Source organism: Caloenas nicobarica, chromosome 18 (genome assembly GCF_036013445.1).
Source record: "Caloenas nicobarica isolate bCalNic1 chromosome 18, bCalNic1.hap1, whole genome shotgun sequence".
NCBI classification, from domain to species: Eukaryota; Metazoa; Chordata; class Aves; order Columbiformes; family Columbidae; genus Caloenas; species Caloenas nicobarica.
In genome coordinates, this window is record NC_088262.1 from 321,518 (window position 1) to 344,211 (window position 22,694).

A 22,694-nucleotide genomic window follows, 5' to 3' on the forward strand; every position below is an offset into this window, starting at 1 on the left:
GTTAGAATGAAGAGACTTTTGGGTTGAGGCCAAGTCTGGGGAAATGTATGCCAGAAATGGCTACCTCGGCAAGCCTTGACGGAGCAGGAGGGAGGGTTTGACACTATGTAGTGAAATCTCTGTTCCAAAACAGAGCTAAGAATATCAAAGCAGGTTTTTTGTTTGGTTGTTGTTTTTTTGTTTTCTTTTGTTTTTTACAATTTTATTTGGTTTGGGCATTCAGAGATACAAGAATAACTGGTTCCTGTATAAGTAAAATACAGACAGGGAAGAGCTCATGGAGACAGTGAGGTCTGTTGCTCAAAGTCTTCACAGCCTCGTGCTCTGACTAATGCTCAAAGCCCAGCAGGGCCTTTCCCAGCAGGTAAATATATTACTGCTCCAGATCAAATGCAGCAAAGTGAGTCAGCTTTTGTCGCAGCCTCTGGCCTGAATCCTTTCACGGGGCTTGCGATGCCTTTGGGCTCGTGCCCCTGTGCAGGGGCTGGGGATCCGGGACGCAGCTCCTGTCACAGCCCACGGTCCGTGGGACAGCGGCGGGTCTGGTGACCCGAACACGTCCGGGGAACAGCAGGACCATAATCGGGAGCCTCTGATGGAGCTCACAGTTTCAGTGTTAAATAACAGCAGCTCATGGCAGTTGAGGGGGGCAGGACTCATTCCAGAACTATTAATATAGCCCCTATTTATACTCTGAGGTGCCTGCGAACGGCGCAGCAGAGAGCTACAGCTGCAGAGCTAAAATGGAATGAATGTCACCCTCCGTGCAGAAAGTGATCCTATCGGCCATCGTGAGGGAACGGAGACGGCAAAAGGAGCAAACACGGGGCAGGTTTGAGACCCGCGGCAGTGGAGCTGATTGCGGCACCGCGGGCAGAGCAGCCGCCACCTCCCTGCAGCAGCCGGTCTGTGCCCAGAGCCTGCCAGGAACACACACTCAGCATCTCGTGCAGCAGCTCCCGACACCGGCAGAGACCGGCAGAGATTCGAGCTGCTGCTCTGCCAATCTGGTACCGGGAGTGACTCAGGACAAAGGAGCAGAACCCTGAAAGGACGTCTAGGGGGGTCTTTAAGGGTATTGTCTGTGGGGCTGGAAAGATGATGGAGAGCACGGGAGGGCCGTATCTGAACACGGCTGCCGTGACGTCTCCTGTGGGAATTGCTCGTTTGCTGCAGATGACGTTTGGATGCACCACGTTCAGCCTGGTTGCTCACCAGGGGGGATTCAGCGCAGCGTACGGCACTTTCTGCATGTTTGTCTGGACCTTCTGCTTCGCCATCACTGTCTTTATCATCACCTGCGAATTCACGCACCTGCACAGCTGCCTGAGCATTTCCTGGGGAAACTTCACGGCTGCTTTTGCCATGCTCGCCACGCTCATGTCTGTCACGGCCGCGGTGATCTACCCGCTCTACTTTGTCCAGATCGGCTGTTACCCCATCGGCTGTGAGGTGAGAGACTTTCGCATTGCAGCCAGCGTCTTCGCAGGCCTCCTGTTCATCGTGTACGCCGCCGAGGTTTTCTTCACCAGGGCGAAACCGGGACAAGTCACCAGCTACATGGCCACCGTCTCCGGGCTCCTGAAAATTGTGCAGGCATTTGTGGCCTGCATCATCTTCGGGGCACTGGTAAATGACAGCCAGTACAGCAAGTATGTGGCGACGCAGTGGTGCGTGGCCGTCTACAGCTTCTGCTTCGTGGTGACGGTGGTGGTGGTGGCCTTCAGCGTCACAGGTAAGACGGCCTTGCTGTGGTTCCCCTTCGAGCGCTCGGTGGTGGTCTACACCCTCGGGGCCGTGCTGCTGTACGCCAGTGCCGCCGTCATCTGGCCGGTCTTCTGCTTCGACAGCAAGTACGGCTCCCCGCAGCGTCCCGGCGCCTGCGCCAAGGGCAAGTGCCCCTGGGACAGCCAGCTGGTGGTTGCCATCTTCACCTACGTCAACCTGCTGCTCTACGTGGTGGACCTGGCATACTCCCAGCGCATCCGCTTCGTCTCGCACCTCTGAGACGCGGTTCTGCCGCTGCAGAGCTGCAGCCGCCGCCGGGGAGGATGCGGGAAGGGCGGCGCTGATGGGGCACGCGCGCGAAAATCATCAACCAAACTCCAGGGTCAAGACTGACCGGACCAGCAAATGAAGGACCTGCAGCGGGTGGGCCACCTCCCCCATCCTGCACCGTCTGCCTCGGCCGCCTCGGAGCCCAGACACGGTGCAGCAAAACGTGCAGAGCGGCGCATCCCCCGGCAGAGGAGCGCTTGCTGCCACAGCGGCCTGCAGGCTGCCGGGTTACCCAGCCAAATATTAGGAAAGACACCAAGGGTTTTGAAACTGTTACCAACACTGAACTGTAATCAAGTGACTACCCAGGAAGTGGGAAAGTTAAAAGCTGCAGCAAAGAGCACCAGTTCTGGAGCTGAAAAACAATCCCTTGGAGTCTGGGTTAGTCTGGGCTGTGTGGTCAGACGTGAAATGCTTGCAAGGATGGGAAATTCCAGTCGGGATGTTTCTGAGAAGAACATCATAGTTGCAATAGTATTTTGAAGATTACCAGTCCTTCGCCTTCCTCTTCTTTGCTGTTTACCACACAAAAATAATATCCTCAAGCATGCACCTTGGGGAGAAGCATGGGATATTCCTATTTAGCCAACACTGAGTCATTACAGAAATGAAAATTTGCGAAATTTGGGCTCTACTCCCATGAAACGGTGCAGAACAGAGCTGACCTGCAAAATAACTACGTGTAACTTGGCGTCCTTGCACAAGCAGGACCAGAGGGTACCTTGGCAGGTGCTTTGTCTCTCTTCATATGCCACTGTTTCTTTGTACTGATGTCAAGAATATTTTTCTGAAAGCTTAAAGATAAATTTGGGGGGGAGGGACGGAGAAAGGAATGTGGAGATGAATTGTTCTTGCAGTGCTGTATAAAAGACCAAACTGGGGGGACGCAGATGAGATGGGACATGACAGCACTTGTGTACAATGGTAACAAATGGGGAGCGCAGGCTCAGGGCAGATCAGGCACCGGGATTCCCCAGCTTCTCACACCACTAACGAGCTGCATTTCCCTGACCCATCCCTGACAAAACACGCGCTCTGAAGCCCCACGTTGCACAGCTCAGATTTCAAGCTTAATAGGATGAAATGTTAATTTCTGATCCAGCGAGAAAGCAAAGCAGTCTGAGTACTTGTGCAGAAAGCATGCAGACTAGATTGGTTTGATTAATTGGTTTGACTGTCAGAAGCAAGATTTATTTTTTAACCAAATTAAAGCTGAATGGCAGACTTACGACATCTCCAGATATTTGTATGCTTTAATCTTTCTTTCCATGCAGCATTTATTTCCCCAGACATAGCCCTTTTCCTTTCTGTTGGAAATCACAGCTCAATTTATTTTGATGTTTAAAGCCTGAACATAGCCCCAAAAAAGTACATAGACAAGACAGCCAAGACCTCAGACTGACATTCTTTGTAGCAGAGTCACTCAGGAAAAAGGAAGGAAATTTACTTTTCATCAGTGCTTTGTACAGGGTTTGAAAAGCAAAGGAAAAAGTTGTTGGGACAGATTGTGTTGGCTGATTCTGCTACCAAGCAAGAAGCAGCTTTCAGCAGTTGAATGAGGAGCCCATGAAACAGGTCAAGAATCAGCACAGGGGTACGCGCTGAACAGCCGTCCGAGGGGTTTTCCCTTCTCCAAGTTCACACTGAGGGCAGGAAGGCTGGAAGATAATGGGCCAGCAAGGGGCCGGACAGCTTGCCTGAGGGCAGGACTCAAGATCAAGACTACCTGCTATCTGTGTAAAATAGGACCCAAACAAACTAAGGGGTTGTATAAATGAGAAACGCTAATTTGGGAAAAGAAATCCATTTGTGTGTGAGAGGGCGGTGCATAGAGAGGGCAGTTACACACAGAGGGAACCTTGAGCACTTATGATTTATTCTTTTTAAACCAGTCAACCTGCTCAAATGAAGCTGTGTCACACTAGAAATTTTTTTTTATTACAGAGCACTATAAGTCAAATAGGTGACTGTGAACCATCATGGCTTCTACTATAAAATTCAAACCTGCAAACCCGGGAATATTTCTTTCCGAAAGCATCTGGCGGTAGCGCAGGGAGGGCAGGGGGGAAGCGAACGGCAGGTGCCCCCGGGCAGGGGCTGCTGGTCCCCAGAGGTGACACCGTGAGTCTCTTGGGTGGTGAGGGCCGTCACAAAGATCCTCAGATGGCTCACGCTTTTTTCCAGCTATGTGTTTTCTTGCTTTTTGCTGTGGAGATTTTGCACAAAGTAGGAAGAGTTAGCAGGAATATGATAAATCTGCTTATGACACAAGTGGATGCGACTTGTCCAGTGCCAGGGACATAATGAAAGGCCCAAGAGAAACAGGTAACTGAGGGACAACAGGGGTAAAACTTAGTGTCTTCACAATAAGGAGGAAACAGGATTTAACACGGAAATCATGATATCACTGGACTGGAGGAGTGGAAAGACAAGTCATTGCCAAGAACAGTGTGTTCAGATTTAGCTTTCTCATCTGCCAGCCAAAGACTGAGCAAAAAATGTTAGCATGGTCAAAATGGCAAAAAAAATATTGTGCGGACAACAATCCATTCTTTTAGGAGGAAAAAAACAAAACCAAACCTCATGCTTCAGTGGTTAAAACACTAACCATTGGAAACTATGAGATTACCCAATCTAGGGCAGAGAACATCCGATATCTGCTTAATGTGAGTTTACCAACCAACCCTGTCATGATTCACTTAATTAAAACCCACTCTATTTCCAGAGCTCATCTTTCCCCTTAATTAATAAATTGTGATCAAGTAACTTGCCATAAAACAGGCTTCCTAAGACCTCGCTAATTCTCTTTCGGTAAGCTCATGTCAGAACATCTGTGCATCCACTTCGAGTTACAGGTCTGTGTTCGCAGCCCATCTACGCAGCTCCGAGAGGATCCCAGCCTGAAATACACGTACAGAAGTATCTGAATCTCTGATGGGCTGGGTGTTGGTTTGGCGCTGCGGACCGGGGTTCATTGTCCCCACAACATCCACCCCTGGACACGCTGAGATTTATTTGTCAATGGAAGAAAAAAGGCGACGAGAAAAAGCCGCAGCCCGCGCGGCCCGTGGCGGTTTGCAGCGGTGCCGCCGCAGCCGGTACCGCGGGCCCGGGGTCCCCCGCCACATCACCTGCCCGGTTACCGGGTCACAACACCCCGGTTCGATCGCGGGAAAATCCCTTTATTCAGCCAATCCACCGGCAGTGCCGGGCACACGGGCCTGCCGCGACCCCGGGTCCCGGCGGCACAACCCGGCCCCGCGGCGGGCGAGCACCGGGCGGGGAACACCGGGCAGCGGCGACCGAGTCCTCCCGGCCGCGCCGGTGACCGGGATGGCCGCGGCCCCGGAGCCGCCGCCCGAAGCTTCCAGAAGGGCGCGCGCTGCCGCCCGCAGCTGCGGCGGGACGACAGCGCCGCCTGGCGGCGCGGCGCGGCACACGGCGCCCGTAGGCGGTGAATGATGCAACACCCGACGCCGGTTGCGCCAATCGCTGCCGAGGGCCGCGCCGGTGGCACCGCCCCTCGAACCTGAGTGGCGGGAGGCCGCCGAGGCCCCGCCCTGCCACCCGCCGATTTGCTGCGCGCCGACGCCCCGCCCCGCTGCCACGCGGCACCGCCTCCCTGCGCGGCGCGCGGCCACGTGGAGGCGGCGGCGGCTCCGGGAGCGGGGTCGGGGCTGCGGCTGCTGCTGCTGCGGCTGCGGCGCCCGCCATGAGCGTGGGGTTCATCGGCGCCGGGCAGCTCGCCTTCGCCCTGGCCAGGGGCTTCACGGCGGCAGGTGGGCGCGGGGGCGGGCGGCGCTGAGCCGCTGAGCCGCCGAGCCGCCGGCGCTGACGCGCGGTGCCGTTCGCAGGGGTCCTGGCCGCGCACAAGATCACGGCGAGCTCCCCGGACACCGACCTGCCCACCGTGAGCGGGCTGCGGGTGAGTGCGGGCGGGCGGGCGGCGGGCGGCGGCGCTCCCCACGGCGGGCCGCCCCGGGCGACAGTGGTCCCGTTTGTCCCCAACCGCTGCAGAAAATGGGCGTGAACTTCACGGTGAGCAACAAGGACACGGTGAAGAGCAGCGACGTCCTGTTCCTGGCCGTGAAGCCGCCCATCATCCCCTTCATCCTGGAGGAAGTGGGCCCCGACATCGAGCCCCGCCACATCGTGGTCTCCTGCGCGGCCGGTGTCACCATTAGCTCCATCGAGAAGGTGAGGGGTGGCGGGGCTGGAGACCGGACTAGGGACCGTGGGACACCGGCCTGGGCCGGTCCTGCTGCTCCGGCCCCCCAGGAGCTGCTGCGAGGGACACGTGTCACTTGTGCTCCCCTGGATCAAATTCGTGCTGCAGCCAACTGGTTGGTTGCTTGGATCACCTTTGCCTATGCTCATCAGAGAAAGTCTTTGTGCCAGGTCTTTTATTACATGAGTTGCTGTCAGATCTTCTTTCTCTCAGCAGAGGTGGGTCATCTCCCCCGAGTTTCTGCAGACTTTGTGCTCAGTGTCTGGAGGAGCTGTTTTTGAGACTCATGAGTTGAAGTGGGAATGAGGCATTCAGGGTGTTGTTCCCAACAGCAGCTCTGCCCAGCTTCCTATTTGCTGGTACTATGGAAGACTTCACATTTGAGATTTTGCCGCTCTGGCTCAAAGCAGGGAGTTTGCAATACAGGAGTCCCTTCCCTCTGCTTGTGTTGTTCTTGCCCCTGGGGAGTCCCTTCCTAGACAGCCTGCCTGGTATGCCAAACATACACTAAAGCTCATTTTTCTCCTTCCTTTCTTTGTCTCTTTCTCAAATAATTTTCTGCCCTAAGAAACTCTCTACCTTCTGCCCCACACCAAAAGTGATCAGGTGTATGACCAACACCCCTGTGATTGTCCGGGAAGGTGCTACAGTCTATGCCACTGGGACTCATGCGGATGTGGAGGATGGGAAGCTCTTGGAACAACTGATGGCCAGTGTCGGCTTCTGCACCGAGGTGGAAGAGGACCTGATAGACGCTGTAACAGGGCTCAGTGGCAGTGGCCCAGCGTATGTATGTGCTGCTTCCTCAACTTGTGACACTCTTGGGGAGAGCAGTAGGCTTTGCATGCGGTGAAAGCCCGTGCAACTTCAGTTTGTCATTTCTTGTTTTTCTCATTACATTCGTGATGGGACACGTAATACAGGTGTCCAGTTTTTAACCAGCTTATAACCAGTCTGGGTCAACAACAAAAGTCCGTTATCAATCAGATGAGTCTGGAGTCCACAGCCGGTGTGCAGTGTCCACGTGTCACAGACTCACAGCAGCACAGAATGGTTGGGGTTGGAAGGGACCTCTGGAGATCATCCAGTCCAACCCACCCGTGTCCATCCTGCAAAATGTGGGCCTGTAGTCAGTATGACACAGAAGCTGAATTTCTCCCACCCCTGCACTCCTGAGCTGGAACCAGTGGGCGGGAAGCCTGGCACGGCCCCTGTGCAGTACCGGGGTGGCTTTTGTCAAGTCTGTAAGCAACAGGTGGCATGGTGTGATCCTGGCGCTCTGGATTCTCTCCTCCCTGAGAATATCAGTCTTGGAGTAGAGACACTGAATCACCTTTTTCCTGTGTCCGGTCTCAGGCGTTCACTGCTCTGGATGCTCTGGCGGATGGGGGAGTGAAGATGGGGCTTCCCCGCAGGCTGGCGGTTCGACTTGGAGCACAGGCTTTGCTGGTCAGTATTTCCACCTCCAGGACACATCTGGGTCTGTGCCTGCTCTGTGCAGTGTATTCTGCACAGCACAGTTCAAAATGATCTCGGTTCTCTTACTGAATCTGCTTTACAAACCGTGTTGGGTTTGGCTGCAGGCAGGTTTCGGGTGAAAGGATGTAGGAGATGTCTGCAGCAATTTGCGGGTAGTAATGGAGCTGGGCCTGGGGAACCGTCACTCCTCTGCAGGCTTCTTCAGCTCTGGAAAGAGTTTTGGCAGCCTGCTAGTGGCTCTCAGGCAGAAGCCCAGTTTTGCACACTGTGTTAGGTGCTGCTCTGTGTAGTGGAGAACAGGAGTATTTGACAGTCGGTTCCTCAGCCAGAGCACTGGCAGCTGTTTTCCTCGCTACAGGGTGCTGCCAAAATGCTGCTGGAATCTGAGCAGCATCCTGGTCAGCTGAAGGACAACGTCTGCTCGCCCGGGGGAGCCACCATCCATGCCCTGCACTTCCTGGAGAGCGGTGGCTTTCGCTCGCTCCTGATCAACGCTGTTGAGGCTTCGTGCATCCGCACAAGGTGGGCACCTGGGAGGTGCTAAAGTGCCTGCAGAACCTGCCCCCACACTCCCCATCTCCTCCTTTTGGTATGTCTTTCTCTCCTACCGCCTCATTGCAGGGAGCTGCAGCATGTGGCAGACCAGGAGACGATCTCCCCAGCAGCCATAAAGAAGACTTTGCTGGATAAGGTGAAGCTGGAGTCTCCTTCACTGTCTGTGGCATCTGCCAGCAAAGTCAGTCTGTTCACCAGTAAGAGCCCCAGCAGCAAGAAGAACTGACCAGGCTGCGTAGTCTGGCTGTGCTGGCCATCAGTCTCCTTCGTGCCCTTTATTTTTTGTTGAAGGAAAAGTGCTCACTCTGAATGCTGGTGTCCCCATCCCTGGCTCTGGGCTTGCGGCAGCTGTGGGGCAGCGCAACGCTGTAGAAGAGGGTCTTACCCTGTAGTGGGGTTGGTGCAAACTGCCCCTGGCTTTGCTGTTCTCTGTTGAGCAGGGGTGATACCAACATCGGAGCTTCATCGAGGGCATCGTTTGTCCAGAAGCCTTTGATACTTGTAGGACTGAGGCAGTGTTTGTGGTGTCACATGCAAAAATGGTTTCTAATAGGGATTTTTAAGACCTTTCAGAATGCCTTTTTGTCTCAAAAGCTTTGAACCAGGCCTGGATCGCCCTCGCCCCATGCTGCTTGTGCTGTAGGAGCTTGTGTCTTGTCGCTGTCTGCATTAGCTAGGGCAGATGCTGCAGAGATGCTGCGCACCCCATTAGAGGCTGGGCCCTAAAGCACCTCCCAGAAGGGACCAAAGTGCCTCTGTCCCATCTGCCGTCTGCCTCATCTTTGGGAGACAGATGGTGTAAATGTCTGGACCACACTCTGTTTCACTCTTTTCTAGCCAGCCCTTCTCTCTTCTCTCTCTGGTTTGGGGAACCGTGAGCTGCTCTCCCTGTCCCTCCTTCGCTGCTCGCCAGGCTTGCCTGGTTGGGCAGGCGGAGGAGTAGTGGGTGCTCCCCTTTCCATGTCTATAGGCATGACTTCTCTTCCTCTTTACATAATAAACTGCTTCTCTGACAGAGACCTGCAGCTGATCCAGCTGTTTGGACTGGGTCTATCTCTTGCCTCTGGCAGTGGCCGCTGGGTCCTTGTGCTGCCACAGCGAGCGCGCTCAGGGTGTGCAGCAAACGTGGCTTTGAGGACGGTTTGTCTGGGCGTGGGACTGGGAACCTGTGAGCCTGTTTTCCTTGTCACCCATAGTTCCCGAGAAACAACACCGAAGTTATTCTGGGGTTCTGTGCTGCCAGTCTTCAGAGATTTAAAGAGAACAGAAGGAGGAAAGCCTGAGTATCCCCGCCCTTGAGGCTTTCCAGTGTTTCTGCCACTGCGGATGAGATTAACAGCAGAAGAGCCAGCCCTGGTGTTAACGCTTTTCAGCGGGGCTCGTTTCAGCCCTGTCCCCAGCACCCGGGAGAGCTGCTACGAAGCTCTTCTTCAAGTCAGCGTTTTCGGAGGAGACCTCGCTGCTCCCCCGCGCCGTTCAGCGGCTCCGAGGAGCCGTGGGTGCAGCAGAGAGCTGAGCGGGGCGCGGGGCGGCGCGGAGAGCAGGGCTGGAGCGCGGCCGGGCTCCATCGACCCGGCACCGGGGCGAAGGCGCAGAAAGTGAACCGGGGAGAAGCCCCTGGGGAGCAGCACCCCCCGCCGCGGCTGCTCCTCGCTGTGCGCCACTGACACGCGTGGCAGCCCGAGCGAGGCGGCCACCCCCCCACCGCCTCGGCAGCCGCGGGGGCCGCCGGCCCCGCCGCGGCGGCCACCTGGCAGCGCACCGGAGCCGCAGAAGCCCGGACCCCCCCGCTCCCGCCCCGCCGGGCCCGCAGGCGCCGCCCCCCGCGCGTCCCCCTTAAGGCCGGGGCGGTTGCGCCGGGCGCTTCATGAATGGAGCCACGTGACCCAAACATCACGTGACGCGTCCGTGAGCGGCGGCGGCGGCGGCTCGCGGCGTCCCGGTCCCTCCCAGCGCGGCCTCCCCGCCCGGCCCGGCCCGGCGGCCCCGTGAGGAGGTGAGCGCCACCGGCCCGGGCTGCGGCGGCGCGCGCGGCCCTGGCACCGGGCGGGGCGGCGCGGCGGGCCGGTCCCCGGGGGCGGGCCGGGGCGGGGCGGGCGCGGCGGGCCCGGGATGGCGGCCGGGGCCGCCGCGGCGGGGCGGCGGGCGCCGCGCGGGGCTGCTGCCGCTGACTCACGGCGGGGATCCGGGGCCGCGGCCGCCTCGGCGCCGCCCGTCGCGCCGCCCGCCCCTGCTCCCCGCCCCACGGCCGAGCAACAGGTGCGCGGGGCCGCCGGTCTGGGGCCTGTCCCCGCCCGCCGCCTCCCGGGGCTGCCCACGGCCGCCCGGGCGCGTCCCGCCCCCCACCCGCGGCTGCCCCCGGCCCCGCCGCCCTGCGGACCCGCCGCCCCGTCCCGCTCCTCCGCGCCCCCGGAGCTCGGCGCGGCCGCGGCCTGGCCCGCAGTGGGTCCCCGGGTCCCGCGGGGGCGGAGGCGCTGCCACGGGCGGGTGCGAGGCCGCGGCGGCCCCGGGGGCTCCTCAGCGACCGGCATCTTCCCCCCGCGCCCTTCGTGCGGGGCGGGTCTCCTCCCGCGGTAGCAGGCGAAGGTCCGGGCAGGGCGACGAGCCCCCGGGGTGCCTCTGGGTTCCCCGGGCAGGGGCTCGGCCGCGGTGGGACAGCCCCGCGTCCCCGCTGCCCTCGCCGCCGTCGTCTCGCCGTTCAGCGCGGCCGGTGCCAACCGGGAACGAGCTGTCGGCCGCGGGGACCGGCTGCGCGGTTCTGGCTCCCGTTCGGAGGGGTCTGGCGGACTCTCCGCCCCGCCGAGCCCCCGGTGCTCGCGGGTGTGAGGAGCCGGCGGGGCCGCCCGGTGCTGCGGCGGCTCCGGAGCTGAGCCGGTTCCCTTGGGACGGGAAGCCGGGCTCTGCCGTGGGGCTGCCGGCTGGGACGGCACGTTCCTTGAGGGAAAAATCGCCGTGGAAGTGCCCTGGGCTGGACGTGAGCTCAGCTGGGACTCCCGAGGGGAGGAGGCACAGGAGAGGCACCCTCCTGCCCTCATTTGTAACCGGGGGAGTCGGCCAACTTGTTTGGATTCCTGGGAGGCTTGTGTGAACTAATTCACAAGAAAGCAAACCGAGTACAAAATCCACAGAGAGTGTTCTCATGCGGCGTGCGCGAAGCTGCCAGCGAACCACGCTCCTCTGCCCGCCGGGGCCGCGCAGCCTGTTGTGGAGCGCAGCCCCTTCCTCTGCCTCCCTGCCCCTAAGGACGGTGTCCCCCGTCCCTCTGTCCCTCTCTCCCGCGCTGTCTCCGGGCCAGGCTGCGCTGGAATGGGTGACGTCACTGTGTTTACACGGGGCTCGTGGCACGGTTCTGCGATCAGGAATGTGGAGAATGGGGCCTGCGTTGAATCATGCGCGGTGCTGTCAGTTCCCTTGTGCTGCCTGTGAGCTGAGCAGAGAATTGGCTGCGCTTGTGCTGAGTTCAGGCCTTTTGAGCTCTGGGGAAATGTGTTGAGGCTGCATTTTCTTCATTGCAGTCATCGTGTTTGGCACTTCTCAGTGTGATCTTTCTTCAGGAAGCTATGAAAAGCTGAGCAATCAGCAGTCTGGAGAGTTAGGCCAAGTTTGGTCTCTATCTTAGTGCCAGTTCTTTGGGTGTCTTCTCTGTGAGCTGTCTCTGATCCTTCACATGGGACCCAAAAAATAGTCAACAACTTGTCCCCAGGTTGTTTTTCCCATTCTGCTGACCGAGCTGTGCGTTGCTGCATCTCATTGTGATCCCCTTGGGAAGGTGGCAAGGAGAGGTGGGATCACCAGGTGCTTTTGGGCACGGTCCTGCTACAGCTCTGGCTATTGTGGGAAGCTTCTGCCCCACGAGGTTGGACTGCTCTGGATAAAGATGCCGTGACTCTGAAGAGTTCAAGCAAAGTTAAACTGGTGTTGTCAGGGACTGGGACCAGCCTCTTCTCCTGCCTGCTGACAGCTCCTCACCCCATTGCAGCGTTGGCCGGAGTCACAGCCGCTGCCTTCGCAGAGCCAGACCCGCCGACTCCCCAGGCTGCCCGAGGAGCTCTCTGCCCAGTATCTTGCCCGATGCAGCACGTTTGCTGCCTTGCTTGGTTTATTTCAGCTCTGATGTAATGAAGAAAGCTTGAGTGCTTGCCAGGCAGCTGGATATTCTTTAGAGCCACAAGGCAAACACATTTCTGTGGTCCAGCTGGCCATACCTGCCTTCGGCTCCTTAGCTCACCAGAGGACGGTGCAGAGAGGTGCTGCAGGAGAGACATTTCTGATCTCCCGAGTTATTCCTCCCTTGTCCCCTCTTTGCAGCAGCCATGTCGTTTGCCAAGTAGGAGCAGAGGAAGAAAACACAGCAGTGTGGGAACAAGTGAAGAATTGATTTTTATGAAGCAGTTGCTTGTGTGCTGTCTGTTCTGCGACAGCCTGCTTCACTGCAGCTGCCTTTCTCGGATGGCAAAGTGACTCTGTCTGCACCAGCTCTGCTGGGTTGCAGCGCACATCTCCCTGGAGGAGCATTGTCCTCTGGGTATAAATAGCTTCCTCCTGGCAGGCTGGAGACTGGGAAGGTCTCTGCTGATGTCCTGGGGAACGCCGACCCCGTTCACCTCTGAGAGGTGGTAGATGCATTGCGCCACAGCTGCTCGGAAGAGCATAAATTCGTATTTGCTGACTTGTGGCTCTGGTTCTTGACTACAGCTGTACATCAGTGCTTCTTACATTTAGCAAAGCAGTAACAAACAAAGTTGTTGTTGAACGTTTGGCACCGAAGGGACGAAAGGTACAGAGGTGTTTGTAGACTGCGCTCGCCTTGCAGCTTGCAGCTACGTCTGTCAAGCACTATCTGAGGAGATCAGTTCACTGGGCAGTGCAGTCGCACTCAGAACAAGAGCCTGAGGGGAGGAGGTTTGTAGGGACAGAAACAGGAGCTTGGGTGTGAGTCGCTGTGAAAACAGAGCTGGGAATTGCTCTTACCAGTTCTGAAGTCCTGTCCCCTGTGGCAGTGAAGGAGTCTGCTCTCTGATTCTGCCCACCCTCAGTCCTTGTTTTCTGATGAGCACACCTTGGGTCTGAAGATAAGGGAGGGAGAAGGTGGTTCTGGGCCCTGGCATTGCCAGGGACCGACAGGGACTTTGTGACCTGCAGGTGGGGTCAGCTTTGTGTGGCGGGGAGAGGCAAAGGCACCGGCCAGCACAGCGGCAGGTTGTCCTTCTGTTCCTTGGGTTGGGTGCAGAACTTCGACTTGAACCTGTACGTGCTGGCTCTCCTGGGAAGCAGAAAAGGTTTGTAGTGGTGCGGGTGCAGCAGCGGCGTTCTCCTGTCTGCAGGATGCCCAGCCAGGCATGTTGCGGAGCAAAGACTTCCCTGTGCTCCTTCCCCGTGGTCGCGTGTTCCCGAACTGTGCTGGTTGTGTCCTTGGGGGCACCTAGGATCTGGTAGGGCTCTTGTCCTGGGTGGTTTCTGGGCTGGGCACCTGTTGGAGCGAGCGGCTGCTGTGTTGCGCTCGGAGTGACAAGGATGAGGAGCGGGAGACGCAGAGTGCCAGTGTGCTGAGTCAGCATGACTGGCCCGGAGCAGCCGTGCTCTGGACCCAGCCTGCTGCCTGCCAGGCTATTTTTAAAAACGTGGCTTCCGTGTGTTCTGACTCCTCCTGTTTTTTTTAATTTCCCCCACCCCAAGCAAAAAAAGCCCCAGCGTTGCCACGAAGTCTCCGTGGGAGTAGGGGTGTGGAAGGGCAGCAGTTTCTGCTCAGGGACAGGATCTGCTGCTCGTGAGTCCAGCTCAGTCGGGTGCTTGTCGAGTGTTGCCTGGGGAGGGCAGCGAGATGTGTGGCTGGACCCTGCCCCAGGAATGTCCTGGGGGTCTAACCTGACCTTCTTTCCCTTCCAGAAGCTGTGTGACAAGGCTGTCGTGTTATGACGACCCCCAACAAAGGAAACAAGGCCTTGAAGGTAAAGCAGCAGGTGAAGGGAAGGGTTGCGGGTGGCGGATGCAGGTGCTCGCTCTGGGTTTCACCAGCATGTGCTGCCTTCTCTGCCAGGTGAAGCGGGAGCCAGGCGAGAATGGGACCAGCTTGACAGACGAGGAGCTGGTGACCATGTCGGTGCGGGAGCTGAACCAGCATCTGCGAGGCCTGTCGAAGGAGGAGATCATCCAGCTGAAGCAGCGCCGGCGCACGCTCAAGAACCGTGGCTACGCAGCCAGCTGCAGAGTCAAGCGTGTCACCCAGAAGGAGGAACTGGAGAAGCAGAAGGCAGAGCTGCAGCAAGAAGTGGAGAAGCTGGCCTCCGAGAACGCCAGCATGAAAATGGAACTCGATGCTCTCCGCTCCAAATACGAGGCTCTCCAGAACTTCGCCAGAACCGTGGCCCGGAGCCCTGTGACCCCTGTGCGGGGGCCTCTCTCCTCCAGCATGGGCCCCCTCGTCCCTGGCAAGGTTGCAACTACTAGTGTCATCACAATAGTGAAATCCAAAACGGACGCCCGGTCTTAGTGAAGCGAGTGTTGCCTGAGCTTGTCTGTGCAGGGCAATTAGGTACAAAACCAGCCTGGAATCCCCAAAGCACAAACCCTCCCCGGAAGGGTCTGGTTTCCTTCTCCTTGGCCCAGGACTGGCCTGCTGATCACTCCGGTTTTATTTTGTTGTGTGCAGATTGGTATGAGCAGTGATGACGCGTCCCTCGTGCTGTGCAGAGCCTCCCACCCGGTGCTCTGTGGCCCTTGGGACGGGCTGCCAGATCTCAGTTTTCCAGCCAGAGTCTGCGACGGGGGCGACAGCAGCGTGGGGAAGGTCCGGAGGGCTTTCGTCCCGGGGGCCAGGACCCCTCGTGTTCGGTCATTTCCAAAGGCTTTATCTCCTGACTCTTCCAGGTGGTGCTTCTCGGTGCCCGACTGCTGCCCCTGGAGCTGCTGCTCTTGTCTCCTTTGGTGCCCGTACTTGCAGTTGGGGTGTTCTGTGTCGTAGGTTTTTGTTCCTTTCTAGGTGTGCCTCTGTCCCACGGTGGGTTCCCCCAGATGTGTCGCGTTAGCCGTGTAGAGTAGCCATGTGGGAGGGGAGATGCTGTCGTGGCCCAGCGAGGGGGATGGCGCCGGGAGGGAGGGAAGGAACTGTGTTGGCTGCAGGCCGGTTTTGTGCCTAATGTGTTGCACCGAACAAGACCAAAATCACTAGTTGTTCCCGTGTTTTGAGGGTATCCAGTGTCTCTAGTGTGATGGTTTACACAACCAGTTTATGTGGTTAAATAGCCCTTTATTTAAAGAGAGAAACATCATTTTAAGAGTTATTAAATTATCTAAGTTTAAAATTAAAATCGGACAGAAGAGAAAGCGTATTTATAGTCAGCTTTTTTATCTGAGAGGGCGAGAATGTTTGACCATATAAATGGGGAAATATTCTCGGAGTCTTTGGTAGTTAAAAGTTAATAAATAAATAATTTTAAAATTTCTCATGAACCTTCTGCAAACTGTGGCTCTGAGGTTAGTTTTTATAAAGAGTTATCAGACTTTATTTATAAAACTTAGAAAAAAAACAAAAAAAGAGGCAAGTCTTGTTTGATATCTTTTTGCAATTGTACCAAAAGTGACTTATTCTTGACCTTGCTGGCTTCCGTTGTGTCCCCTCGTGTTATGCTCTCTGGGCTCATTTGTGGTGCTGCTGCCAGCGGCTGCCTCTGCCGCTGGCAGCCGTTCTGTGCTGCCGTCACGGGCCCTGAGCTCGACTGAGAGATTGAGTTGGAATCTCTTGGAGGTCTGCAGAAGGATTCTGGCACACGGCAAAGCTGCTGCTGTTCTTGGAGGCAAAACTGAATGGCCGGTGCGAGGGAGCAGTGACACTCGCCTGGGAGATGCTTCTCTGCGGGGGCAGGAGTGCAGGCAGCTCGTGCAGCACAGCTGACACCACAAGCTGTTACCTGAGCGGGGGAAATGCTGTGCTGGTAGAGCAGTGACACAAGGGAGAATTGCGCAAGTTTAGGGGAGACTGATGGGATTTAACTCTGGAATTGGATCCTGCAGGCCACACTTGTGTTGCTTTTGCGGCTCGTCTAACAAGGGGCAAGTCTGCGCTTGGGGCAGTGCGGGACCAGCGCCCACCCTGAGCTGTGGCCCCTTGTGCTGAGTGTCTACGTGTTGCTGAAGTGACGCTGCGGCACAGTCACTGTCCTGCCCGCTGCAGCTCTGCCTGTGGGTGCTGGGGATGCTCAGACATGCAGCTCAGAAGCTCTTTGTGGCCAGGCTCCATTTCCACAAACACTTTGACCTCCTCTCCCCTATCCAAAGATTAAGGCTGATAACTGAGTTGTTTTAGAGATGCAGGATATGGGGGTGACGTCCATGTGGTCTCCTGGCTGCTGGAAGTCTGAGCAGAGGGGATAGACCAGGATGGCACAAGTGCAACCACAGTCTTGCGGAGAGGTACAGTTTGCTGCGCTGGGTGGTTTTTGGTGCCGTGTTTCTCCTGTAGCTGAGCTGGTACTGCTGCCCTCTGGGCTGAGAGGCAGGTGAACCTGATGGACGCTGCACTGTGGCAGGAGAGGAGCAGAGCACTGGTGGGGATTTCCTGCTGGAGAGGAGCTTGGCTTTGTGCTGGTTGATGGGGAGTTTAGGGAGAAGCTGTTTGGGATGCTTAACCCAGTGAACTTCCTGAACGAGGAGCGGGTTAGAACGTCCCCCAGGCTTCCGTGTCCCAGCCCTGGCCTTTCTCTGAGGTGCAGTGTCTGATGTGCCACTTCCCAGCTGTTCACTGCATGGGCTGAGCACTGAGTGGCGCTCGGCACAGAGTTCTGGCTCTAACCTGGGTCTTCCATCTGGTGATGTGATGCCTGAAGAGATGAGATGTTCCAAACTGAGACTTGCAGTTGGCCTGGGGTGTCAGTCCCAGCCCTGCCCCCCTGGAGCCAGCCTGAGCTGGAACCTGGCTGGAGCCCCAGCCTGGGCAGGGCGAGCGGCGGGGTTTGTGTGTGGAACGGGGTGCAGGGGCTGCCGGCTGTGCTGTGAGAGGGCCCGTGCACACAGGAGGCGACGGCCGGCGGTCCCGCAGCCGCGGTGAGCTCTGCCGCGGGGCCGGCCGCGTCCTGCGCTGCCCAGGGGACCCGGCTGGGCACAGAGCAGGTGGCAGCGCCGGCTCCACCGCGTCAGCGCTCCAGTTCCCCTCCCTGTGCTCGTGGCCTGGGCCGGCTCTGCAGGCCGAGGTGCTGGACGTGCCGTGCGGGGCAGCAGGTGCGAGGCCGGAGGCGTCTGTGGGGAAACTGCTCAGCGGGTGCTGGCCGGGGTGTGACAGGGACGCGGTCCCCGCGCTGTGCCTGGACCTTGGCTCCATCCCCGCGAGGTGCTGTGTCTGTGGCGCCCAGAGCTCCGTCCTGCCCCGGGCCGTCCTGCGGCCTCTCGTGTGTGTTCCGCGGTGCTCGTCCGTGCGTTCCGGTGTCAGGGTGTTTGTGTTTCTTTCTCCTGTGCTGGTGCCGTCACCGCGGCGGGGGCCCTCCCCAGGGTGTCCCCGCGGTGTCCCCGCCGTGTCCCCAGCTCGGCCGTTGTGTGTCGTGTGGTGAATCGTGTGAAGCCGCGTTGCTCTCCGGGCGGAGGGACAGGCCTGCCCCTGTCCCGGCGGGGCGGCCTCGGCTGCCGGGCGGTATTTATTGCTAAGTTATGGCGGGCGGTATTTATTGTGTACATAGTGTCCGCCGCGCCGCGGGTGTTCGTGACAATAAAGCGCTTTCAAACAGCCGCCTGGCGCTTCCTTGGGCCGCGGGGGGGCGCTGCTGCACGCGGGGCGGTGGCGCCGGAAATGGCGCTGGGCCGCTCTCGCCGGCCGGCGGAAGCGGCGCTGCCGCGCGTCGCCCGGCAGCGGAAGCGCGGCGCTTCCGGGGCGATGGCGGCGGGCGGCAGCCTGAGCCGCTCGGAGCGGAAGGCGGCGGCGCGCGCCGAGATCCTGCAGCAGGAGGAGCAGCGGGACCGGCGGAGACAGGTACGGCCCGGCCCGCCCGGCCCGCCCGCCGCCGCGGGCCGCCGTGACCCCCCTGTGCCGGGCAGGTGTCCCGCATCTGGAGGAAGCCGCCGGCGGAGCGGAGCCCCGAGGAGTGCCAGGTGCTGGGCGAGAGCGACGACATCGTGCGGGAGCTGGAGCGGCGCCGCAACCGGCGGGAGCGGCTGCGCCGGCGGCAGGAGGAGGTGGGCAGCGGGGCCGGGCGGGGCTGCGGGCGGAGGCGCCTCCGGGGCCGCCGCTCGGTGTGCGGGGAGCGGCGCGGGAGGACCCGCCCCGCGCTCCGGGCTGGCGGCTGCGGGGGCAGCTCGGGAGCCGCGGCAGAAACTGCGGTACCGGGAGCGGCGCACCCCGGGGCTGAGGCTCCCGTGTCCGCCCGCCCGCTGTTGGTCTCTGGTCCGGCGCAGCCCGTGCTGGTGACCCCGTTTAGCCGGGGCTGGGCTGGGTGATCTCCAGAGGTCCCGCCAGCCCCGGCCATTCTGTAATTCCTGTGTTTCCCAAACGCACACATTTTCCAGCCGGTGTGCTGTGCGGGCACGTCTCAGGGGGTGGATCTGCGTGTGCTGCTGTCCTGGAGGCTTTTCCCCTGATCTTCCAACACCCACATTATTCTATTTAGAAACCACTCCTGATAATATTCGTGTGACTTTTTCTGTTTGGGCCCATGTTAAACCTTCCAGGGAGCTCCCTGTTCCTGCTAACTCGGTGATGTGCTGTATGTCAGAAACACGTGAACGTGCTCAGTTGTACTTTGCAGGTGTGTGACGAGCCAGAGGAGTTACAGAGAAAGGTGTCTGAGCTGGCTGCTGCCGTGCGGAACGCCAAGCACCTTGTCATCTACACGGGCGCTGGGATCAGTACGGTAGGGTTGTCTGGGGTGAGCGGCTGCAGCTTTGGGAGCGCCCCCAGGAGTGTGCAGTGCTGTCTGGACTTGTTTTGTCATTTCCAAATGATTGTGTGAGTGTGTTAGGGGTCTGGGATGCTGCGCTAACGCACCTGCACTGCAAACCCTGACTGAGACGTGCTGGTTTTGTCTGGGGGTCATTCTGGGGCTGCATCACCTCTGTGAGTGTCTGAAGAATGTGCTGTTTAAATGAGAAGATCACTAATCCTACTTCATTCAGGTCTCTTCAATTACTTTTGGTGTAAAACCTAAAAACGAGTTTGCCAATCAATGTTGTCTATGTTAATGGACAAGTAGGAATAGCTGGTGCTTATCAGAACATATGACAGTTTAAGAAATGGATGGTTTCAGTGGTCTCTGAGAAAGTGAAAATCTCGTTCTGCCTCTTCTGATGTGATGTATGTCACCTTTGGCTGAACTCGGAGATGGGAACCGTATTTTTCTTTATCTTTTCTACAGTCTCCACTGATACGGAGCATGAGCCTGGGCAGGGCGTAGCAGTGCTAACGGCACAAGTGTTTTTGCTAAAGAATGCCAAGTGCAAGGTACCAGAAATCAGAGTCTAGTGAAAATAAGGAAAGGTTCAAGAATTGAGTTTTGTGTAGGGAAATAGGAAGTACCAAGGGTCAAAAAGAGTTCTGGGGAGATTCCATAATGGTAACACTGGAGAAAATAAATAGTGGAGGTGAAAATGAGAGCTGCAAGGTGGGGGCAGAGATGCTAGAGAGAGAAAGAGAGAAGACATATGAAAAGGAAGTTTTCCTGTGATTAGGAGCCACTATGCTAGAAAACTTGGCATGAAGGGAAAAGTGCCCATGAATGAGTGTCTGTCTGGCCCAGGTGAGAGCGGGTCGATGTGTTTGTGGACAAGAGGTACAAACCTGCCCGTCAGGCCTCGTTTTCTCTCCTGATAACACAGGCAGCTTCAATCCCAGACTACAGAGGTCCTAATGGCATCTGGACCTTGCTGCAGAAGGGCAGGAGCGTCAGGTGAGGAGTAATTTTGAGCTGCATAGCAGAAAGCTGATACTGAAAGGGAGATTAATGGCAATTCCATTTTTTAATTTTCTTGCTTCTCGTCAGGGCTACAGACCTGAGTGAGGCGGAGCCCACACTCACCCACATGAGCATCACCTGCCTACACAAGCACAACCTGGTAAGACGTTTTTCACACCTCACTTGTGCTGCTCTGTTGAAGTATGGTAAATAAAACCCAGCAGAGGGAAAAATCTTTTAATGAGGTTGCCAAACTACTGTTCACATCCATGTAGGGAACAGCTGAGCCTTCCCTAGGCAGCTCTGGCAGCTTCTCCCTGGTGCCTTTTTGTTGGTCCCTTGTATTTGCCCCGGCAGGCTGGTCTGAGCCCTGGCCGCAGGCCCAGCAGAGCGCTCTTAGAAATGAGTAGTTTTCCATTTAGCTTTCATAAAGGTCTGTTCTGCTCTCATGTATGGGGCTATTTGGTGTGTATTGAGACATAGGGCTCACCTGCATTTGAATACTACTTGGGGTCTCCTGCATGTGTGTTAGGTCAGTGTTTTATTCTCTCCAAGGTGCAGCATGTGGTGTCTCAAAACTGTGATGGGCTGCACCTGCGGAGCGGTTTACCCCGAGCAGCAATATCTGAGCTCCATGGAAACATGTACATAGAGGTGAGTGGCCAAAACAGGAGAACGTTACTGTCCAGGGGCCTCACAAGAAGATAATGGAAACCATTTACCTCTCACTGGCTCATGAAGAATTAGTACCAGGGCTGGTCTCTGCTTAGCTCAGATCTTCAGGCTGTCGGGTTTAGGGTGAGCTAGTTAGCAAGCACCAAAACAAAGTGTTCTGCACAACTCTGGTAGCTTTTTCTCTGTACTTGCCAGAGCCTTCTGCTTCTCACAACTCTTCTCAGACCTTCTCTGCAGTCATTCCTATCGCATATCCAACAGGCTCCCTGTAATTCCACTTGCTAGTTGAAGTTTTCCAAATTTTTCAAGTCAGCATCTGATCCCTGATAATCTCTTCTACTGCTTCCAATTTATTGTCCCCAAAAAGTGCTTTTCTTCTGGGAGAGGTGGCTGGCTCCTGGCCGTTCACGGGTGAGGTGCTTGTGCTGTAACTGCTTTTTGCCTTTGCCCTGCCCCAGGTCTGCACTTCGTGTACACCCAACAGAGAGTATGTGCGAGTGTTTGACGTGACGGAGCGCACAGCCCTGCACAGGCATCACACGGGCAGGATGTGCCACAAGTGTGGGGCACAGTTGAGAGACACAATCGTCCACTTTGGGGAGAAGGGGACGTTGAGGCAGCCCCTGAACTGGGAAGCAGCAACAGAAGCTGCAAGCAAAGCAGATGTGATTCTTTGTCTGGGTTCCAGCTTAAAGGTAACTTTAGAGACTCGATGAAGATTGTTAGCAGCATTCCCTCTGGGTGATACACCTTGGTGCTGAGCAGTCTCCTCCCAAACAGACAACTGTAAACTCTGGTGTCGGGATTCGCCCACCATCTGTGATAGTCTCTCTTCCTCCCTCTTTCCCCTCCTGGTAATACATTCCTTTTCCTCTCGCTGATACAGTTCACAGTTACATGTGCCTTTGGCTGTCCTGATAATCCCTGTTTTGTGGCAGGTTTTGAAAAAGTACCCACGTCTTTGGTGCATGAGCAAGCCACCCCCGCGTCGTCCCAGGCTCTACATCGTGAACCTGCAGGTGAGAGCCGCGGCGCCGGGCGGGGTCTCTGTCTGGCAGGGACGGTGACCCCGGCTGCGCTGTCCCCGCAGTGGACGCCCAAGGACGACCTGGCTGCGCTGAAGCTGCACGGCCGCTGCGACGACGTGATGCGGCTGCTGATGGCAGAGCTGGGGCTGGAGATCCCGCGCTACGAGCGGTGAGCGGCTGGGGCCGGCCCGGCGGCTGCCCGCGATGCCTGTGCCCGGTGCTGTGCCCGGTGCCGTGCCGGGGCTGTGCCGGTGCTGTGCCCGCGGTGCCCGTGCCCGGTGCCCGTGCCGGTGCCCGTGCCGGTGCCGTGCCGGGGCTGTGCCCGGTGCTGTGCCCGGTGCTGTGCCCGGTGCTGTGCCCGGTGCTGTGCCGGTGCTGTGCCCGGTGCCCGTGCCGGGGCTGTGCCGGTGCTGTGCCCGCGGTGCCCGTGCCCGGTGCTGTGCCGGTGCTGTGCCGGTGCTGTGCCCGGTGCCCGTGCCGGGGCTGTGCCGGTGCTGTGCCCGCGGTGCCCGTGCCCGGTGCTGTGCCGGTGCTGTGCCCGGTGCCCGGGCCGCCGTCCCACGCTCCCTCTCCCCGCAGGGCGCGGGACCCCATCTTCGCGCTGGCCGAGCCGCTGCGGCCTGGGGAGGAGGACACGCACTCGCGGAAGCCGGTGGCGCCGCAGCCGCCGCGGGAGGAGCCGCCGCAGCAGCCGCCGCCCGCCCGGCCCGGCGGGTGGTTGGGCCGCGGCTGCGCCAAGGGCGCCCGGCGGCGGAAGAGCCGCTGAGCGGGCGGGGCCGGCGCAAGATGGCGGCGGGGGCG

General features: G+C 58.0%; 4 protein-coding genes across 7 annotated transcripts; all 4 read left to right on the forward strand.

Moving 5' to 3' along the window:
• The first annotated feature begins 689 nt into the window (after positions 1–689).
• MYADML2 (myeloid associated differentiation marker like 2) lies at positions 690–4,047 on the forward strand. The gene has a single exon (XM_065647817.1). It carries the CDS (start codon positions 1,099–1,101, stop codon positions 2,005–2,007), a length of 909 nt encoding a protein of 302 aa, XP_065503889.1. The 5' UTR covers positions 690–1,098; the 3' UTR covers positions 2,008–4,047.
• Positions 4,048–5,698: 1,651 nt separating this feature from the next.
• On the forward strand, positions 5,699–9,318 carry PYCR1 (pyrroline-5-carboxylate reductase 1). Its single transcript, XM_065647795.1, has 7 exons — positions 5,699–5,837; positions 5,913–5,983; positions 6,076–6,255; positions 6,855–7,076; positions 7,643–7,735; positions 8,124–8,287; positions 8,387–9,318. The coding sequence occupies exons 1-7, from the start codon at positions 5,771–5,773 to the stop codon at positions 8,544–8,546; spliced, it is 957 nt and encodes a 318-aa protein (XP_065503867.1). The 5' UTR covers positions 5,699–5,770; the 3' UTR covers positions 8,547–9,318.
• Positions 9,319–10,229: 911 nt separating this feature from the next.
• MAFG (MAF bZIP transcription factor G) lies at positions 10,230–18,017 on the forward strand. 4 transcript variants are annotated; one of them, XM_065648077.1, is made up of 3 exons: positions 10,230–10,316; positions 14,207–14,268; positions 14,358–18,017. In XM_065648077.1, the coding sequence occupies exons 2-3, from the start codon at positions 14,233–14,235 to the stop codon at positions 14,808–14,810; spliced, it is 489 nt and encodes a 162-aa protein (XP_065504149.1). In that variant the 5' UTR covers positions 10,230–10,316; positions 14,207–14,232; the 3' UTR covers positions 14,811–18,017. The 4 variants fall into 4 exon arrangements, with proteins under 4 accessions (XP_065504149.1, XP_065504152.1, XP_065504151.1 ...); XM_065648080.1 differs by lacking the exon at positions 10,230–10,316 and adding an exon at positions 10,502–10,579; XM_065648079.1 differs by lacking the exon at positions 10,230–10,316 and adding an exon at positions 14,009–14,087.
• A 111-nt stretch (positions 18,018–18,128) lies between these two features.
• On the forward strand, positions 18,129–22,690 carry SIRT7 (sirtuin 7). The gene is made up of 10 exons (XM_065647648.1): positions 18,129–18,275; positions 18,341–18,478; positions 19,048–19,152; positions 20,114–20,184; positions 20,278–20,350; positions 20,746–20,844; positions 21,324–21,560; positions 21,804–21,884; positions 21,956–22,062; positions 22,473–22,690. Exons 1-10 carry the CDS (start codon positions 18,180–18,182, stop codon positions 22,657–22,659), a joined length of 1,194 nt encoding a protein of 397 aa, XP_065503720.1. The 5' UTR covers positions 18,129–18,179; the 3' UTR covers positions 22,660–22,690.
• The last annotated feature ends 4 nt before the right edge of the window (positions 22,691–22,694 follow it).